At 40.0% G+C, this 20117-nt stretch overlaps 1 protein-coding gene across 1 annotated transcript in view; it reads right to left on the bottom strand.

Moving 5' to 3' along the window:
- The window catches only part of LOC109917238 (complement C1q tumor necrosis factor-related protein 3), a 31410-nt gene that overhangs the window by 2812 nt on the left and 8481 nt on the right, over window positions 1-20117 (bottom strand). Inside the window, exons 2-5 of the mRNA XM_048605107.1 lie at window positions 17389-17503; window positions 11801-11955; window positions 11344-11473; window positions 1272-1371 (exon numbers count right to left, since the gene is read on the bottom strand). Coding sequence (XP_048461064.1) covers window positions 1272-1371; window positions 11344-11473; window positions 11801-11955; window positions 17389-17503 — 500 coding nt within the window. The remainder of the gene's footprint in view (window positions 1-1271; window positions 1372-11343; window positions 11474-11800; window positions 11956-17388; window positions 17504-20117) is intronic.

Below are 20117 nucleotides of genomic sequence, written 5' to 3' on the forward strand. Positions count from 1 at the left end.
GTTCTGAGGAAGGGTCACCGGACCCGAAACGTTAACTCTGTTTTCTCCTCCACACGTGCTGCCAGACGTGCTGAGCTTTTCCAGCAACTTTGTTTTTGTTCCTGATTTACAGCATCCGCAGTTCTTTTGGTTTTTTTAATTATGACTTGTCACTGGTCACTTTATTTTGGCTTAAATGTTATATTTGCATACCGTCACGTAATCTTATCAAACTTTAGCATGTGATCGAATAGCATTCTTTCAAACTGTGCTTAGACTATAAACCCTCCAAATACACTTGTTAACCAGTGCATATTAATATAAAGAGGCATTGACAGCTTGCCAATTATTACAGATTTCAGTGTACAGAAGGATTTTCTGAGCTAAAATGTGAAGTAGATAAAACGCAGTTCTCTGAGTGTTAATATTGCCGTGCCAACTCTTGCCTGCGATTTACGTATTTTATCTGGATTATCCAGCTCTGTGTGATCGCCACACGCAGATTACTGAGTAGCAACACCGGAGGATAAATGCATTACAAGATGTGACCGTGAAAAGGAAATTTTAATAAATCTTTTAAATTCATGAAGAACTGTCATTCAAATATATGTATAAGAAAGAAAATCACCAAGATATGTTTGTATTTGAATTTAGCTCTCTACTGAGATGCTTAATTTCCTCTAACTTTTTATCCCCATAAAACAATGTAATGAATGCTGTGATACTTTGCACCCACATATGCTTAATTCTTGTACATTGTTCTACGCATAATACCCATATGCTAGCAAGAGCTCCACTTATTGGAGACTGCAGGTTTTAATATTAGAATTAAATTAAATTGTGTGTCATTACAATTTCACAGAAAATCCAACAGACGACTTGGGAATCCTATAACCTAAGATTAAAATGTCAAAATTCAACCGGTTTATAAGTAATGTTATCGCGAAGATCTGTAGCCTCAGGTCGCAGTTGGAGTTGTTGATTGGTTCGCCGAGCTGACTGGTTTTCGTGCAAATGTTTCACCACTACCCCTTCTAGCTGACATCTTCCATGCTGTCTTCCATACTATCTAGCTTCCATTGAAGCGCTGTTCTGTTCCATTCTGAATTTATATGGTCTGGTCTGTTATGGTGGGTAGTTCTGTTTCTGGTTTTGCTTCATAATAGGCTAGTCAGCACTGAAGATGTCACCTAGAAGGTGGAGGATGGGGGAGGACACGAAACGTTTGCACAAAAACCAGTCAGCTCAGCGAACCAACCAACAACTCCAGGCTTGTGGGTTTTGGTTCTTACCTATACATGCTTATGACGACATTTCCATTGTGCATTAGGTAGACAGATGTTTCTTCTACATCTTCATGCTTCATCATGTTAAAAATAAAGAAATAAACACCTGTAACAAAATAACACAAAATTTATCATATTGTTAATATCTTTGCATTTTATATTTAATTATATTTATTGGTCATTGTCACAAAGTTATTTTTGTAGTCATTAAGCTAGAGTGCTAGGTCCAAACATCTTTATAATTGACTATTCTATCATCATAAGGTCAGGAGTGGGAATGTTTGCTGATGAATGCACAATGGTCAGCACCACTCTCAATTAGACAGATACAGGTACTGAAACAATTCATCAATATGCAGCGAGATGTATACAATGATATTCTCCCCACCTAACCATCCCTGCCTTGAGTATCAACATCCTAGAGGTTGATCAGAAACTAAAATGGACTAGCCACATAAATATTGATTTGGTGGTGGGGAAGGAGGCTAGCTGGAGGGTTGCAATGTGAGGTAGAGGGAAACATGGGGGAGGGAGACTAGAATTTACATGGACAGGTTTGCTCACATATCTCCAGACAGCCCATAAATTAAGAAAATCCTTTCCCACCTAATGTGTGAGGACTAAGAAAGACTTTTGGTTGTAGTTGAGGAAGAATTGTGACATGTCAAAACCTCCTTTCTTTATTCAATATCCATTGATGTCCATGGTTCACAGGATTTGTTGGTCACACCCTTTGTCTTTATTGGAACTTGTTGGCACTTTACTTTCCCCATTTCCTTCTTGAACGCATCCCACTGCTCTGCCACAGATTTAACTAAAATATCAGCTCCCAGGCCCCTCTGGCCAAATCAAATTTGATTTTATTAAAATCTGCCTTCCCCCGGTTTAGAACTTTGATCTCAGGCCCATCCTCGTTCTTTTCCTTGCTATCTTGAATCTAGTCAAGTTATGGTCGGACATGCTCAAAACGTCCACAGGTCGAACAAAGCCTCATAAAAAGCAAATCAAGCACACTTCTGCAGTTTCTAGATCTGCATTACTTCTAGACATGCGTCTGGGAGATGTTGTGCATCAAAATATACTGTGGATTCATAAAACAGATATGCAACTTCACAGTTTTGGAAATTCAGTTAAAAGGCAACGGAGCTTTAAGAACAAATAATATAGGACTATAAAATAATCAACAAGCTTGATAATGTGCTTCTAGGTCGAATATTCAGCAGTCACAAGAGGTCCAGAGTTTAAATTATGTAAAGCTATGAATAGACTAGATTCAAGGTAGGTTTTCCTTTACCAAAGAGTATCTGCAATATTTTGCTGGGCTATGAGGTGGGTATTGACTCTCCATTTGCCTGGAAGTGAGTGCTGTAGCAGTTTGTGACTGGGGCAGATGTCACTTCAAAGATAAAAAATAAAAAGTACTATGCCAATGGAATCTCCTTGACTAGTTTTGATCAATTGATGATGTTGCTTGGCCAAAAACTTGGAACTCCCTTCCAAATGGCATTGTGCATGAACCTACAGGACAAACAGACTGCAAAGTTCAAGAAAGCAACATGCTACCACCTTCTCAAGGGCAACTAGGAATGGCCAAGGCTTAGCCAGCAATGCCCACATCCCATGAGTGAAAAAGAACAAAATTAAGCATCAAAAATCTTCTCTCCAGTTCCATGCAAATAGGAATGTATCTAATCTTCAGATTGTCTATCTAGCTGTATGATCTATGCAATTCACTGGTGCTCAATTGTCATTCTTTGCTTCACATTTACATGGATTCTACGACTCAGTCAGGAGCCCTAATATTGTGCAAAGTATTTATTTTTAACTTCCCATATATCGACAGACAAAACTGTAGATAGGAGAAGACTAACTGTTCTATCCAGCTTGCATCACATCATGATGGCTGGAAGATGACACTTCTAAAGTACCACCAAACCCCCTTCAAACCCACTGTCACCCTAGGAATGTCAATAAGTCAGACAAACAAAATATAGGCTCAAAAAGAGAAAATGATTTGGGAAGTCCTCCTTAACACTGTATTTAAGCATTATTGTTGGAGCTGCGCTCATTCAGTCAAGTGCAGACTATGCTCTTGACTTGTCTCTTTTAGATGGTGGACAAGATTTGGGGAATTGGGAGATGAATTATTCAGTGCAGGATTCCTAGCCTCTGACCTGCTCTTGAACTCATAGTATTTATGTGGCTCGTCCAGTTCATTTTCTGGTCAATGGTAACTCCCAGGATATTGATAATGGGGGATTCAGTGACGGTAATGCCATTGAGTGTCAAAGGAATGATGGTTAAGTTGAGTCTTGTTGGAATTGGTCAATACCTTATATTAGTGTGGCATGAATGTTAGTTGCCACTTGTCAGCCTGAGCCTAGATGTTGTCCAGGTCTTGCTGCATTTGGAAGTGAACTGCTTCATTATTTGAGCAGTCATGAATGGTACTGAGTGCTACACAATTGTCTGTGACAATCCCCATTTCTGACCATATGATGGAAGGACGGTAAAGGATGAATCAGCTGAAAATGGTTGGGCCTAGGACACGACTCTGAGGAAATCCTGCAGAGATGTCCTGGAGCTAAGATGACTGACCTCCAAAAACCACAACCATCTTTCTTTGTGGTCAGTATGAATCCAACCAGTTGAGAATATTCCCTCCGATTTCCGCTAATTTCAGTTTTGCTAAGGCTCCTTGGTGCCACACAGTTAAATTGATGTCAATGGCAGTCAGTCTCACCTTATGTCTGGGATTCAGTGTTTTTGGACAACAATGACAGACGGTTATAATAATGGACACATCCAAACTGAGCAGGTTATTTTGAAGGAAGTGTTGCTTGATAGTACTATTTATGACTCCTTCCAACACTTCATTGGTGTTTGATAGTAGACTAACGGCCATATAATTGGCCAAGTTAGATTTGTTCTGTTTTTTGTTTGCAGAATCTACCTCAGCAATATGCTACATTGTCAAGTAAATCCCAGAGTTGTAGCTGTACATGAACCACTTGGCTAGAGCTACTGTAAGTTCTGGGATACAAGTCCTACTGCTGCAATATTGTCATGGCCCACAGCTTTTGCTGTGTCCAGTGATAACAGCCATTTTGTGATGTCATGTGGAGTAAATTGAATAGGCTGAAGACTGGTATCCGTGCTTCTGGATATTTCCAAAAGAGTTTGAGATGGATCATCCACTCGGCACTTCTGGCTGAAGATTGCTGCAAATGTTTCAGGCTTATCTTTTGCACTGATGCACTGGATTCCCAATCATTGAAACTGATTATAGTTGTGAGGCCTCCTTCTCCAGTGAGTTGTTAAATTGTCTATCAACAATCATGACTAGAGGTGTCGGGAATACAGAGCTTAGATCTGATCTGTTGCATGTGGATCACTTTACTTTGTAAATGACTTGCTGTTTATGCAATTTGGCAGGCCAGGTAGACCAATGTTGTAGATTCACGTTGCTTTTGGCGTGCCTTCCTGAACTTCTCTTTGCACAACTGTTGCTCTCTGGCTTAAGCATAAAGTGCTAGAGAAAGTCAACAGGTCCAGGAGCATATGTCGGGTGAAAAACAAGAGTTAACATTTCAAGTCCAAAGACTCTTCATCAGGACTGATCAAGTCATGTTCTGACAAAGGGTCACTGGACACAATACATTAAGTCTGTTTATCTCCCCACAGATTCTGCTAGACCTGTGAGTTTTTCCAACGCTTTCTGTTTTTTGTTTCAAATTTCCAGCAGTTTGCAGCTCTTTGGTTTAGTTTTGAACTCCGGCTTGGTGGTAATGGTAGACCGGGGAATACGCTGGACCATGAATTCTACTACTGCTGACAGCTCACAGTCCTAATTGATGTCTATTGTCGAGTTGCTAGATCTATTTGGAATCAATCTCATTTGGCATTGTGGTAGTGCCACACAACAGAATGGAGGGTATCTTCAATATAAAGAAGAGACTTGATGTTCACAAGGACAGTATTGACCATTTCACCCTACATATTCTCCCAGACCTGATGACTTTCTCTAAGACGTTATGCTTAAGCCAGAGAGCAACAGTTGTGCAAAGAGAAGTTCAGGAAGGCACGCCAAAAGCAACGTGAATCTACAACACTGGTCTACTTGGCCTGCCAAATAATGCTGACATGTTCATCTGCGCCGGACAAATTGATAAAGATGATCTCAAGATGCTTTTCTTGCTTGTGAGTTCCCTCACCACCGGCTGCAGGCTCAGTCAAGCAGCTGTGCCATTGAGGACTTGACCAGCTCAGTCACTAGTTGTTCTGCCATGCCATTCCAGCTGATGGTTATTGAAAAGTCCCATCCAGAGTACCTTCTGCACCCCCGCCATCCTCATTGTTTCCTCTATAGATGAGTACTGATCAATCAGCTGAAGTGGGGAGATATGTGGTAATCAGCAGGAAGTATCCTTGACCATAAATGACTTGACTTCATTGGGCTCGGAATCAATTATTTCTGTCAATTCTACAATCTCTTACTTATTTCAGGTTCTTTGTCAATTAATTCCCTGATTCTTCCCTTTGTTGAAAGTGTATTGTATAAAGTTTGCTTGCCACTTTTCTGAATACACTGAACATTCTGTGTCACTCAAATAATTGCTTACTTAATATTCAGCATCAGTGACTCCTCTCAAATGAATAATTTTGACTGGTTACAACTTGTAATTAAACGTACGCTCCAGAAGGTTAAAATGTCTCATTACTAAAAGCAAGTAGATATCAAGTTAAATGATTTGGATATGAAATGTCACCACATCTTCAGTCAGTAATGAAGAAAGCAAATGATGATTTGTTACATTTAAAGGTGATCTGCTAATTATTTAACAAAGCAGTATAGAGCACAAAATATTCACAGTAACATCTTTCTGTTTGGAAGGAATCAAGGAGGAATATTTGCCTGCTTTGTAATTTATAGTCTTGTAACACAACTGCCAGAATAATCTTTCAAACTTGCAGAATCTGAGGCTGGGATTTTATTTGCAATGAAGGGTATAGAAGTGAAGTGCCTGTAATCATATTGGTCAATGAGGCATGCTGTCGACATAAATGTCAAACAAATTAAAACACTACTTGCAGAGCATTTCCAAAAGAGAATAACTCAACAGAATTTGATAAAAGATTCTTTCAGTTCTATAAACGTTGTTACCAACAAAGAAATAAGATCAAGGTGAGGATAGCTGCTAATAATGAAACTGAGGTGGGAATCACTCATGTATAATTACTGGAACATGAATGTTGGGGACCAATTTAGTTGCTGCGGCAAAAGCAAAGCATTATTATTATTTTTAAAATGCAGGGGCATGAAGATAATTAGTATTTGTTAAACTTATATGCAAAAATAAGATACACTGCACTGACACAGGCGAATGAACTTTCTTTCACCATATGCAGTCAATGAGAATCTCATTCACATGCACCTTGCACCAGGATTAGGATTACATTGGGTAAATAGGATAATAGCACAGAGAAATGTTGGCCCAACAAATTTCTGTCTGTGTTTATGCTCCACTTATGGCTCCTTCCATTATTCCTCATTTAAATTGCCCATCCCACCCTTCCCTTTTCCCTCAAATATTTATCTAGTTTCCTTTTAAACGCATCTATGCTTTTTACTACAACTACAGCCTGTGACAGCAAATCCCACATTCCCACCACTCTTCAGATAAAAACCTTTTGAGTGAATTACCAATGGGTTTCTTTCTACCTTATATTGGCTATGTAGTCATGTTCTTCCCCACAAATGGCATAATTCTCTCCGCAATATCTCAGAATTCAAATTACTAGGTTAGGTCTCCCCATAACTTACTATTTTCAAGAAAAAAATTATTCAGCCTGTCAATCCCTTCCTGATATTTTGCATTTATTTCTGGTGTCACCTAGATGGCCTCATTAACATCCTACACAAAAAAAAACAAAGAACTGTGGATGTTGGAAATCAGCAATAAAAAGAGAAATTGCTGGAAAAGGTCAGCAAGTCTGACAGTATCTGTAGAGAAAAAAGCAGAGTTAATGTTTCAGGTCCAGTGACCCTTCTTCAGTTTTGAACATACTGTTTGACTTCCCACCTGTCAAATTTAGTGGATTTTGTATTGAGTATGACTCAAGTTGCTCAGCTTCAAAGTAAACTTAACCCTATAATATCTCAGACTAAAGCGTTGTTTGTGAGGAAGTACTGGGAGATTTGATGAATGCACAAGCCTGTGGTATGGATGTTTATTACTAAGATATTCTACAATTTCTCCATATTTCCACATACAAAATTCATAAGTGCATAATGATGTATTTGGTAACCTTGCAATACTCAGATGAATTTATATTCACATTTTCTTAGCTTCCATTGTCTGCACGGATCAAGGAGAACCTGAGAGGATCATTGAATACCAACCCCATCAGCACCCAGTTATAGAAGGCATGAACAAAGATGCACATGTTATAGGTCAACTAGTGAACCTGAGGAAGCATCAACAAAGGGTCTAGCATTTGGCTAGGATGATAAAAATGAATGTGTTGGCATCTCTCATATGAGTAATGTCTGCAGTAATGACCTCAGTGGAGTCTGTACTTGAATGTATGACAAGCCCAGTGGCCTCCATGAAGGTTTCAATTCACAAAATAATGGAATTCTGGAATCATACAGCACAGAAGAGTCCCTTCAGCCCATCAAGACTGTTAACCACCAAAGCTATGCTAAATCCATATTAATTGTGCAAATCAGGCACACAATAGGAATAACTCTAGACTGGTGATATAGGAACTTTGGGTTTCCAAAACCAAGATCTGTAAATGCTGGTTTAGATTTCTTGGAGAACATTTACAAACCAAGTGAAAAGGAAAGAAAATGTGAATTGTCCAAAGGGAAACAAAGAAAGTGGCTCATTTCCCAGCATAGAGTCGAAAAGTTATAGAGTTGTACCCCACGGAGACAGACCCTTCATGCCAACTCGTCCATGCCGACCAGATATCCTAAATTAATCCAGTCATGTTTGTCACCATTTGGCCCATATCCCTCTAAACCCTTCCAATTCATGTGCTCCCCTTCATGAGCATGGCAACATTTAAAAGACATCTGGATGACCAATCACCTCCATCACAATGGTGGAGACACACTATTTGCATATATTACAGGGAAACCCCTGAGACAGGAAGCAATTAAACATGAAGTTCAATAGTTTTGTCATCGTCGTTGGTTGCCTCTCAATTTGAGGATTACATCTAATCTTTCTGACACCTAATCATATGGCTGAACCGATCGATTCTTGGCTTGCTATGCTTTGGAGGCATAGCGTGGAATGTCACACAAAATAGTGGGATCTGAGTGCAGGATTTGCTTCCTTTTTCTTTCTTCTCTGCTGCCTCTCTGCCTCATCAATAAGATGCTGTGACTAAAAGCATGATCGTGCTTCATGGACAAGTTTACTCCATTTTGAGCATTTGATAGAAAGCTCTTCCCATTAATTAATGTTAGTGTTGTTGTGTTTATAGAGAGTTTCAAAATGTGTTTGAGGCAGTTTCTTTTCTCTCTTGTGAAACTCTGGCTCTTTGAAAATTGAGAAAACAAGACCTCATGGGGGCCAAGCTTTGCTGAATTGTTACATTTTGTCCAGTCCATCAAAGTTGATTTTTTTCAGGTATTTTGCCTGAATGTTTGAGAAGCTGGCTTTAAGAAGGACAAAGGCGCTCCCTTTTACTCCATAAGATGGAGACAGCTGATGGAATTTCTCAAGCGTTCTTATATACCATTTATACAAAATCCAGGTCTCACTACAGTAGAAGAATGTGATGATGTCAAGTGCTCTGTACACTTGGACCTTTGTTGACTTGTGTAAATCTCTGGTTTCAAGCTCAGTGCTGTTTTTTGTAGAAGGCTGACCAGGTGTAGTTGATCTGGTACTGGATCTCATCCTGAATGGTGGCCTTTTAAATCCTTTCCAGAGTCTCTTCTTCAACATAGATAGGAGGTAGAATATTTGGTTGACCAAGTGTGCATTGATACGAGTTTTGTTTTAGCAACAGTTAAGGGCAGGTCAACAGGGTGGATGGTAATTATTGTGTAGCAAGCTCCAACATATTATTTTGACCTGTAGCCTAATTCATTCTTGTCAGATGGGCTAGTTCAAAGTCTATCCTAGAATTTTTAAATTGAGTCAACAACACAAAGCTGCAACAGGGCCGGATTTTGGTTACCAAAGCAGGTAGCTCAAGTTTGAAAACCTCTGAGCTCTCAACTTACCAGCCCACCTAGTTAAAATATATCCAGACACACTTGAGCAGGGAATACAGTCGGTTCTGCCAATCACAATAGCAAGCCCTTGGCAGCCACAGAGGCAGGCAGGCGCTGAGATCAGCTAGTTAGAAAGGCCTGCTTGGGGTCTTAGGGCCTTCATCCCAGTTAGTTTGGAAGTTTTTAGGCCTTAAAGTCCTTGAAGCCACATTTCTTCAACACCTCTACACCAACCAACATTCGTAGGTCCTCATATATTCCATACAAATTAAATTTCCTAATGCCCTTTATATCCTCCATGCCAATCTTTGCTCCTCTATGGCTCCTCATATCTTTAATGTCAAATCATACCTCCCATGTCACCTCTGCAGCCACTCACCCACTAGTGACAATGGAAGACTTCATGTGGCAATGAGAAAGGAATTTCTAACACTCAGTTACAGTTCTCAGCCTCCACAAATGATTGTAAAAATATCCATTAATCCATTTAAAGCTTTTAAATCTCCTGAAGTGATTAATCTCTGATTAATCAACAAATAAATATCTGTTCAGTTACTGTATAAAAGAGAGAGATGATCCTTTAATTGTCTTTTAAAGCAGTCAATCATAATGTGAACTCAGAATCCCTCAGCTTGAGATAGTTTTAGTTTTTTCAACCTGAATTAAACATTCATTATTAGGTAATGATGGATTGTGTGGAAATGTCAACAAAATGCTCAATTAAAATTGTACAACCTAACTTACACTTATCAATCAAAGCAGCTTTTACTGACAGCTGCAGTTGTTTTCCTTGTTTTGTTTTAAAATATACCTCCTGCTATTTGATTACATTGCCATTCTGTAGCAGTTCAAATCAGCCTCAGAATCATGAAATTTAACTTTTACAATATCATCCAAAAGCATTTTTTCCAATCGCCTTTAACTTGGAATTAATTGACAATAAGACTTAAAAATTTGTTATTAACTCTTTTTGATATTTAAAATAGAAGGATTGACAAAAAAAAAAAATGAAGTTTAGAGTTGCAATTACACGTGCTTTTACTGCAAAAAACTGCTGACAACTGAGATCACTTCTTAAAGTGAAAACCTGTTAGAAATAATTCACTGAACTGAGAAACCTGCACACTGGGTGCAAGATTCAGAATCATGCTCAGTGTAAGATAATTCTTCTGAGACTTAATATTTCATCCTTCCTGAATCACTGCCATCTCCCTGTTCAATTATTCCCAATCTTATGAACAAGGCTTGATGCAGTTGGAGGAGTTCTTCAGGCCTTGGGGTTCTGGCAAATTGTTACTATTGAGAAGCAGGAGTACGAGTATTCTTGTAAACACGTATCTGACCTGGAAGTGCATGTTGAATTCGATAGGGTCAAAAAATTATTGATTTTCCATGCCACGGCAACACCATTCCTCACTTTGAGTGTTAACATTCACCCAAAATGCTAATAAATATCATTAGCTATAGCCATTAAACAGTAACCATTAAGTGGTAACTACTAATTAATTGCAGATAGCTTTTTAACTTCACAATCTGTTTTGAAAATAGGAAGGGTTAGTAACAGAAATGATCAGTTCATCCCCTCAATTCTGCTCAGCCGTTCAATTAGATGATAGCTGATCTGCATCACAACTCTATAGATGTGCCTTTGCTTTATATCCCTTGATATCATTACTTAAGATTCTATCTGAAATATTCTTGAAAGCACAAATTCTCTAAGTAGCTCCAGTCTTTTAAGAAAGGTAGTTCCAGAATTTAGTTATTGTTTCTTTGAAAAAACAGAGAAACTACATTCTGCACTTTTTGGCAAATGAACCAGCTATAATGTCATCAATTTACCTGTTATAGGTGCAGTAAATCTTCCAGTCATAACGTCAAAATAACTTCCAACATTGGTCTCCACACTGCTGAAGATAATACCACTGTTCTGGTTTGTGAAATGAGTTGCCATAGAAGCCATGAAAGCAACCTATGTCAATTAAAGGGAGAAAACTGAGGTACCACTTTATTTGAACAAGTATGCAAATATCATGAAAGCTGTTGCTACATAACTGCTGATGTGTTTATTAATCAGTTAGTTTCAGAATGGTGATAATAGCACTATGAATGTGCTCTTGGGCAGGCAAACATTAATCTGATTAATCCAAATAATAACTCAATGATAAGAAATAAGGTTCATTTTATGCTATGTCATTGTTATGCTCCTAAATGTATTTTACTGAATATTAACTAACCTTTGTCCATTAGTTTTACACAATACAGTCATTTGTTGTGAACAGAATAAGATTGATCTTACTTTGAGTTCTGATGGGATGCCTGCTTGTCCCTTTTCTCCTTTAATGCCTTGAATTCCACGTTCTCCTCGGGGTCCCATATCACCTTTAGGGCCTTGCTCTCCCTTCTCACCCTCATGTCCTGGCAGCCCATTATTTCCATTATTTCCATGGTTTCCTATTAGAATGCAGATATTTGTTCTCCAGAAGTCAGTCAGTATTTGATTATCTGTAGCCATCTTTACAGAATCGATTCTTAAATAAATGTGTCTCAAGGTCAAAGTTCAAATAAATTCAAGGTCCCCAAAAGTTCACATGATGATTGTGCAAATTGTCATATCAAACTATGCGAATCAAGAAAGGTCCAGAGGTTTTGTTACATTATTTGAAGTGCAAGACAGGAATGCCACCATTGCACAAAATTTCCGATGTTCATATGCTTTATGTGGAAAAAAATAGCTCTGTATCCAAAATACACTGAGGCTATTCATAAGAAGAGAGGATATAGGAGAGGAGTGGACCATTAGAACACTGGGCTCTGCTGTGCCATTTAACAAGATAATGGCTAATTTTCTCAGTGCCATTTTCTCACAAAGTTTCTATATCCTTCAATATCTTTAATATTTAGATATCTTTCAATCTTTGTCTCAAACATATTCAATGTTACTTTCTACTCTTACGAATTTTTATAAATGCACTGTAGAAAGCATCCAATTTGGATGCATCACAGCATGGTACAGTAACTGCTGTTCCCTAGACTGCAAGAAACTACAGAGTCATGAACGCAGGCCAGTCCATCACACAAGCCCTCCTTCCATCCATTGACTCCATCTAAACTTCCTGCTGCCTTAGGAAAGCAACCAACATAATCAAAGACCCGTCCCACCCTGATTATACTCTCTTCCTCCCTCTTCCGTCAGGCAGAAGATATAAAAGTTTGTATACATGTACAAATAGATTCAAGAACAGCTACTTCTCTGTTGTTATCAGACTTTTGAACTGACCTCTCAAATGTTAATTCAGATCTTTCTCTCTGCACCCTTTCTGCTGCTGTAACACAGGGCAGCATGGTGGCTCGGTGGTTAGCACTGCTGCCTCACAGCGCCAGGGACCAGATTCGATTCCACCCTCGGGTGAGTGGCGACTGTGTGGAGTTTGTATGTTCTTTCCTGTGTCTGCATGGGTTTCCACTGGGTCCTCTGGTTTCCATCCACGGTCCAGAGATGTGCAAATTAGGCAGATTGGCCATGCTAAATTACCTATAGTGTTCAGGGATGTGTAGGCTAAGTGCATTAGCCATGAGGAAATTCAGGGCCTTGGGGAAGGGACTGTGTGGGATGCTCTTCGGAGGGTTGGTGTGGACTTGTTGGGCTGAATGGCCTGTTTCCACACTGTATGGATTGTAACCATATTCTGCACTCTGTTCTGCTACCCTGATGCACTTTGTAAGTTATAGTCTGCCTGTAAAGCACGCAAAGTACCACTTTTCACTGTATCTCAGTACATGTGACAACGATAAATCAAGCTCAACCTCAAACTACGAGCTTTTGGAGTAGAAAATTCCAAAGATTCACCACCCTTTCCAGGAAGAATTTCCCTCACATCTCAGTATGCATGACCCACTTTGGAAAAAATGTGCTGACACTCAGGTCCCATAACTCCTGGTGTAGTCATAAACATCAAAGATTAATCGAATTATTCAAAGTCCTAATTTTACTGTCTGGTTAACTCAGGTTAACAGAAAACATTGACCAGATTTCTACACTTAACAAGAACCACATTTTATTACAATAAATCAATTATAACCACAATCAAACATAATATGAATGAACAACTTATAACTTTCCAAATTAAATTCTAACTTCTTCTTAAATACCTTGTTCATATGCAGACAGACAGACTCAGACAAACAAACAAACTGATATTAATGCTGTGAAAATAAAAAAAGTTTGGGTGTACACAGTTCAATAGCACCAGTCCACAGGATTCAGTAAGGCATCCTTTTACTTCTTCCAAGTTCTTATGATTTCCACACTTTTTTCCAAGTCCTTTCAGTTCTTCACTGCATATACAGGGTGGTTGACGCACTGATTGTTCAGCCTCTCAGTCACTTTTTAGTGACAGTAGCTTATAGCAAATGGAGGGAGAGAATAGCTAGCTATCTTCAAATTCTTTTATTTCTCTGCAAGGAAAAACAGATGCTGGGCAGAATTCTAAAAGGTCCTGATTGATGTGAGTGATCAAGAAATCTATTAGAATCTTTTGAGATGAATCATAGAGTCTCTACAGTCTGGAAACAGGCCCTTTGGCCCAACAAGTCCATACTGACCCTCAGAGCATCCTCCCCAGACCCAGCCCCCTATAACCACCTAAACTACACTTCCCTAAACACTATGGGCAGTTTAGCTTGGCCAGTCTACCTAGACTGCACATCTTTGGACTGTGGGAGGAAACCCATGCAGGCACAGGGAGAATGTACAAACTCTACACAGACAATTGACCAAGGGTGGAATTGAACCCAGGTCCCTAGTGCTGTGAGGCAGCAGTGCTAACCACTGAGCCACCATGCTGCCTACTTAATAAAAACATCTTTGTCAATGTTGTTGTGTTGACAGCACTGAGCTACCTATTAAGTGCTTGTTAATGATCTGTTAACTTGTAAATCTTGTGTCATTAATATGCAGCTTTCTATCCTAGTACTGACCACAAGCAAACTAGATGTTAACATGTCTCAACATGGAAGGCAGTGAGGATATCTGGCAATTCCAGCTCACTGCTTGCTCATGAAGAACATTCATATTGGACACAGTAAAAACCAGGAGAAGGCAATTCAGCTTGCTCTGCCATTTAATATGATCATGGTTGATCTCATCTCAGCCTCAAATCTTGTCTACTCTTCATAACCATTCAATCCATTACCAACTAAATATCTATTTATTTCAATTTACTCAATACCCTGGCATCATATATCTCAGGGCATGTTCCATGGACACAGGCCACATGCACACACTGATATCCACAGACATTGGCTTTTAGCATGTGCCAACCTCTGAGATGCCCCGTGACACATCTCTGATCCACTGCACTTTAGTGCTGCACTTTGGGTTGCATGGAGATAATTATATTGCAGCAGCAAGGACGGCACAAGGACTCACACCCAAGTTCAAGGACTAGGCCAGCCTGCATCTCTGGGCTGTACACTTCCTTTCTTACCACTCACTGACTTTGAACCTACCTGGATGCTCACAGCATCCCTGTCTTTCCTCGCTTTCCCTTTTTGAGCCTTGCCCCTCAGCCAAAGATACCAGTCTAACAGCACTGTTATATTGCTTTTAGTGCAGATTCAAAGCCAGGATGCTTGTCATGGTCATCAGCAGTCCTTAGTCATGTCAAGGCGGGATAGCCTTCAGTCACGGGGTCCCAGCACAATAAGTCAAGGGTAACCAATGATACCAGTCTAGGAATGAGATGGAGAGGCAGGTATTATTGAAGATGAAAGAGGGTAGTACAGTTGTTACTACTGGTGCAGTTGGGGATGTGTCCAGACTGAGTGATTAGGCAGCACAGAGGGTATGTGGAGTACTGATGTCAGGGGTTGGGATGTTTGTGAGTGAGTGAAGGAGAATGTCGCATGTTATGAGCCTTTGTGGGGAGGTAGGTACAGCAGCAGAAGACATAGAGAGTGTGTGAGTATCAGAGTAGTGCCACTTACACTGGCAGGGTGGAGAAGGACATCCAACCTACATTGCTGTGCATTCTCCCAGAGACCTGAGACAACATTGACACAACCTTAGACCAGGTTGGCATGCTCTGGCATCGTGGCCTCCTCTGCTGGTCCTTAGGGAAAAGGACATCCCTCCTTTACAGCACCCCATTGACCTGAATCTTCAGGTCCCTGCTCACCAAGTGGCCACCAATTTTCCTTTCTATGCCATGCCTGGGGAAAATGTTAAGAATTGTGCAAGGCAGTGTTTCTTAAGGTGCAGAATCGACATGTGAAGCTGGCACTGAAGCCAGGGATGCTGGTCCATTTTGGGACATCTCAACAGTGCTGCAATGTTGTACATTCTCAGTATTTGGGAGAATTGGGGTAGAATCAGATGGAAGGTGCACCATAGGGACAGGAAAGCAAGCTGATGAGACAGGTTTGGTGAAGACATGGCAAGAAAACTCGACCAAAAGGAGAGAAACCATTTATGAAACTCAATAAATTGAAAATTAGCTAAAAAACGAAAGTAAGGTTCAGCCCTCCGACTTTTTGTTATCTGAAGGCTTTCTATCATTGTATTGTTCTTGCCTGTACTATCCACATGCCCTGGACCTATCAAAGAGTCGTTGTCACGCTGATGACTCTTGGCTCACACAATTGATCTTGATTGAAAAATAGTTAGTCTCTGAGCAACCTTATCCAGAACACTCACCCAGGGTATTGATAAGTCTCAAGCATCTAACGCTTGAACAACAATATAAACACAACTCATAATGAGAGTGCAATATCTCCTTCTACAAAATTTTCCTTGCCCAGTGCCTGCGAATGACCTGGGTGCAGGTTTCCTTTGGACCTCCTTGCTGCAATCCAGGCAGTGCCCACTAACGTGCGGCCATGTCTGCGGGATTAGTCAGCCAATCAGATTGCCCAGCAGCTCCAGAGGGTGGAGATCCTATCATTATGAAGTAGAAATCTCACTCTACATTAATGTAGCCCGTTCATCCCCCTTTATGACTGTTGAGCAGGTTTGTTGCTTGTCTTTTGCCTTGTTGCCGATTTTTACCCCGGGGTGATATGGGGTGGTGGTTTGATGACGAATAGTCTTCTGCCCTGACAAACATATGACCCTGTTGTAGTGCTTCTATGTCTCTGCTGCCTTGACCTTCCGGTTTGTGCATTTGGAAAGTGCTGTTAAGACGCCTTGGCAAGTTTCAGCAATGTATCTTGTAGATGCTATCACTGATCACCTGTGACGGCACAAGTTCATCTTTAAAATGACGGTTGGTTGCAGCCTGATTTGCAATTTGTCCTGAATGATGTCAAGCTTCTTGAGTAAATTTTTTTTGAAGCTGGACTCATCCAGGCAGGTGGACAACATTCCACCACACTCCTGTCTCTATGAGAAAATTAAGCTGCAGTCTCCACATTCACTGAATGAATTGCAGTCCCTCCTGATAAATGCATCCTCAATCTATACCATGAAATAGTTTGCGTTGATTCAGGGGAAGAATGGTAATTTTGATGACATACTGGAAGTTTTGCTGATCTTCATGCAATGATAAAAAACATAAAAACATAGAAAATAGGAGCAGGAATAGGCCTTTTAGCCTTTTTCACCATTCAATATGAACATAGCTGATCCTCTACATCAATGTCATAACTCCTGCCCTCTCTCCATACCTCTTGACACCTTTAGTGACTAAAAGTCTATCTGTATCTTTCTGAAACCTAGGCAGTGACTTGCCCTCCACAGTCTTTCTCCATGGATTCTCCATCCTCTGAGTGAGGGGATTTCTCCTCAACTCAGTCTTAAATGGTAGTAATTAAATGTAGGAATTAAAAAATGGGTTAAAATTGGAAAAGAATAAGAAAATGTTAAAAAAAATACAATTAATAACTCACCCGGAATACCAGCTTGGCCAGGAGGACCAGGCCATCCACGGGGACCAGGCTCTGCTCGGTGACAACAACGATTACATTCGAAATGAGCAGGCCTATCCACAATCTCATGTTGTTCCTCAAAACAAAAAATTAATTCTTAATTTGCAAGTATAATTCAGCAAGAGCTAAATTGAAAAGATTAGAAAGTCACTCAAGGCATTTGATTTTAGGATAACAAATTTTCAAGTTAAAGTATTTTTCATAGTTTCTTGGACGATAAAAGAACACTTGCACCCCACAATTTTTGATGGAGACAGACAAATGAATAATGTCACAATCATATCATAATTGATTACCATAAATTACGTTGGGCTGGAATGTACTGAAAATATAATAGCATGTGAGTACACATTTTGATATTACTATTAAAAAATGGCCAAATATTTGTGGTAAGGAAGAGATACTACATGAATTGCTTGTTGTCAGAAGTTTCTGGATGATTTACACTTCCCAGCAAGTTTTCCAAGGACGAAACCAAATTGCTCCCAGAATTTTATGGAGTTGCTGTTCTTGCACATTAATTGTATGAAACACCGCACAGAATGTTACGTCGAGTAATTAACCATGTAAGTACCCTTTTTAACAATATGGTACTTTGTTGATTACTAACAATCAACCTCTCTCGTCCCAAAAACAAACAATTCAAAGTATAGAATCACATTCTGACAGATTGAGTATTTTAATTTTTTTAAAAAAAACTTTCTTCTATTCTTACTTTCTGTCTTTTTTTTCTCTTTCTCTGAATCCAACCTTTGACTCCTTCTCTTTGGGTAAAATTTAATGTTTTGCTGCACTAATGGTGAGTTAGGAAGCAGGAGGACATTTAACCACGTCAGAAGATATGCGCTGCCCATCACCACATTAGCCCTATTAAGCACAAGGCAGAAATACTAGTGAACAGCCTTTCTGCCTGGCAGATTATTCAGGCCTTTAAGTAGGTAATTAATGTCCATTCAAGGACGTCATTCCAACAGTCCTTAGTAACTAACTGGTAGCAGACAAGGGAGTTATTACACAAGGAGGTTGAAAAGCAAACCCTCCCAGCAAGCTTCTGGCAGAGACCCCTTTATTTCAAGGCACTCATTGCCTGAACAGAGGACCCAGCATTGAGAAGGGAAGTGTCCACTGAGATCTAACCCATACCCTTTCTTCTAAAACTCTTTCCTGCAACAGTGACCTCATGTCTGAAAACCTATTCCACCTCACCTATGACCTGGGTTCCTCATCGATTGTAGACCTGCAGAGATTACATTACACAGCCATAGTGCTGACCAGCAGCAGAAAGTTCCTGATCTTGAAGCTCTTAGGGAGTAATTCTTACACCACAAAGACCTAGATCTCAGGGATGCCCTGTACTGCCCAGTGAAGTGCTTGATGTGCACTTATTTCTGTCAGTATTATGAAGCAACAGATAACAAGAGGCTCCTGTTGGTTCTCCAACTGACAGAAGAGACCATTACTTAAGTAATATTCCTCCCTTTATTGCTTGTGTCATGCCTGATTTGACATTGAATTCACACATTCTGATCACCTTCAATTCTTCTTTTATTTAATATTTAATCCTTTAATCCCACTGGTTAAGGAGATGCATTGATGGTTGTGTTGTTCACCTATGTCCCTGATGCCCATTCACCTCAACATGCCATTATCAACTTGTAATTCCAGCAATTTACAGGGCAAACAAATTTGTACTAACCAGTCCTGTTAGGAGATGCAGTGGTCCATTAAATGCTGCCTTTTAACAGTGAAACATATAGTATAGGAGGAGGAATAGTCCATTCGGCCATTCAAAACTGCTCTTCCATTCAATGTGATTGTGACTGATCCTCAATCTCAATGCCATATTCCTGTTTTCTCCCCATATCCCTTAATACCTTTTAAATCTAAAGGAATCTATCCCTTTCTTTAATATATTCAATGACTTGTCTTTCCCAGCCTTCTATTGTAGGGAATTTCACAGGTCCAGTAACCACTGAGTGAAGAAAGTTTTCCTCATCACAGTCCGACACGGTCTATCCTGTAACCCGAAACTGTATCCACTGGTTCCAGACTCCTTGCATTTAGTCTGTCTATACATTTGAATCAGATCCCTCTCATTGTTCCAAATCTAGTGAATATAGGGCCAGTCAAACCAATCTCTCCTCATAGGAGCTAGCTGTAAGAAGACAGAGGGTGATGGTTGATGGGAAATGTTCATCCTGGAGTTCAGTTACTAGTGGTGTACCTCAAGGATCTGTTTTGGGGCCAATGCTGTTTGTCATTTTTGTAAATGACCTGGATGAGGGCGTAGAAGGATGGGTTAGTAAATTTGCGGATGACACCAAAGTTGGTGGAGTTGTGGATAGTGCGGAAGGATGTTGCAGGTTACAGAGGGACATAGATAAGCTGCAGAGCTGGGCTGAGAGGTGGAAAATGGAGTTTAATGCGGAAAAGTGTGAGGTGATTCACTTTGGAAGGAGTAACAGGAATACAGAGTATTGGGCTAATGGTAAGATTCTTGGTAGTGTGGATGCGCAGAAAGATCTCGGTGTCCATGTGCATAGATCACTGAAAGTTGCCACCCAGGTTGATAGCGTTGTTAAGAAGGCGTACGGTATGTTAGGCTTTATTGGTAGAGGGATTGAGTTTCGGAGCCATGAGGTCAAGTTGCAGCTGTACAAAACTCTGGTGCGGCCGCACTTGGAGTATTG

The sequence above is a fragment of the Rhincodon typus genome, chromosome 1, assembly GCF_021869965.1.
Source record: "Rhincodon typus isolate 14 chromosome 1, sRhiTyp1.1, whole genome shotgun sequence".
Lineage (NCBI taxonomy): Eukaryota > Metazoa > Chordata > Chondrichthyes > Orectolobiformes > Rhincodontidae > Rhincodon > Rhincodon typus.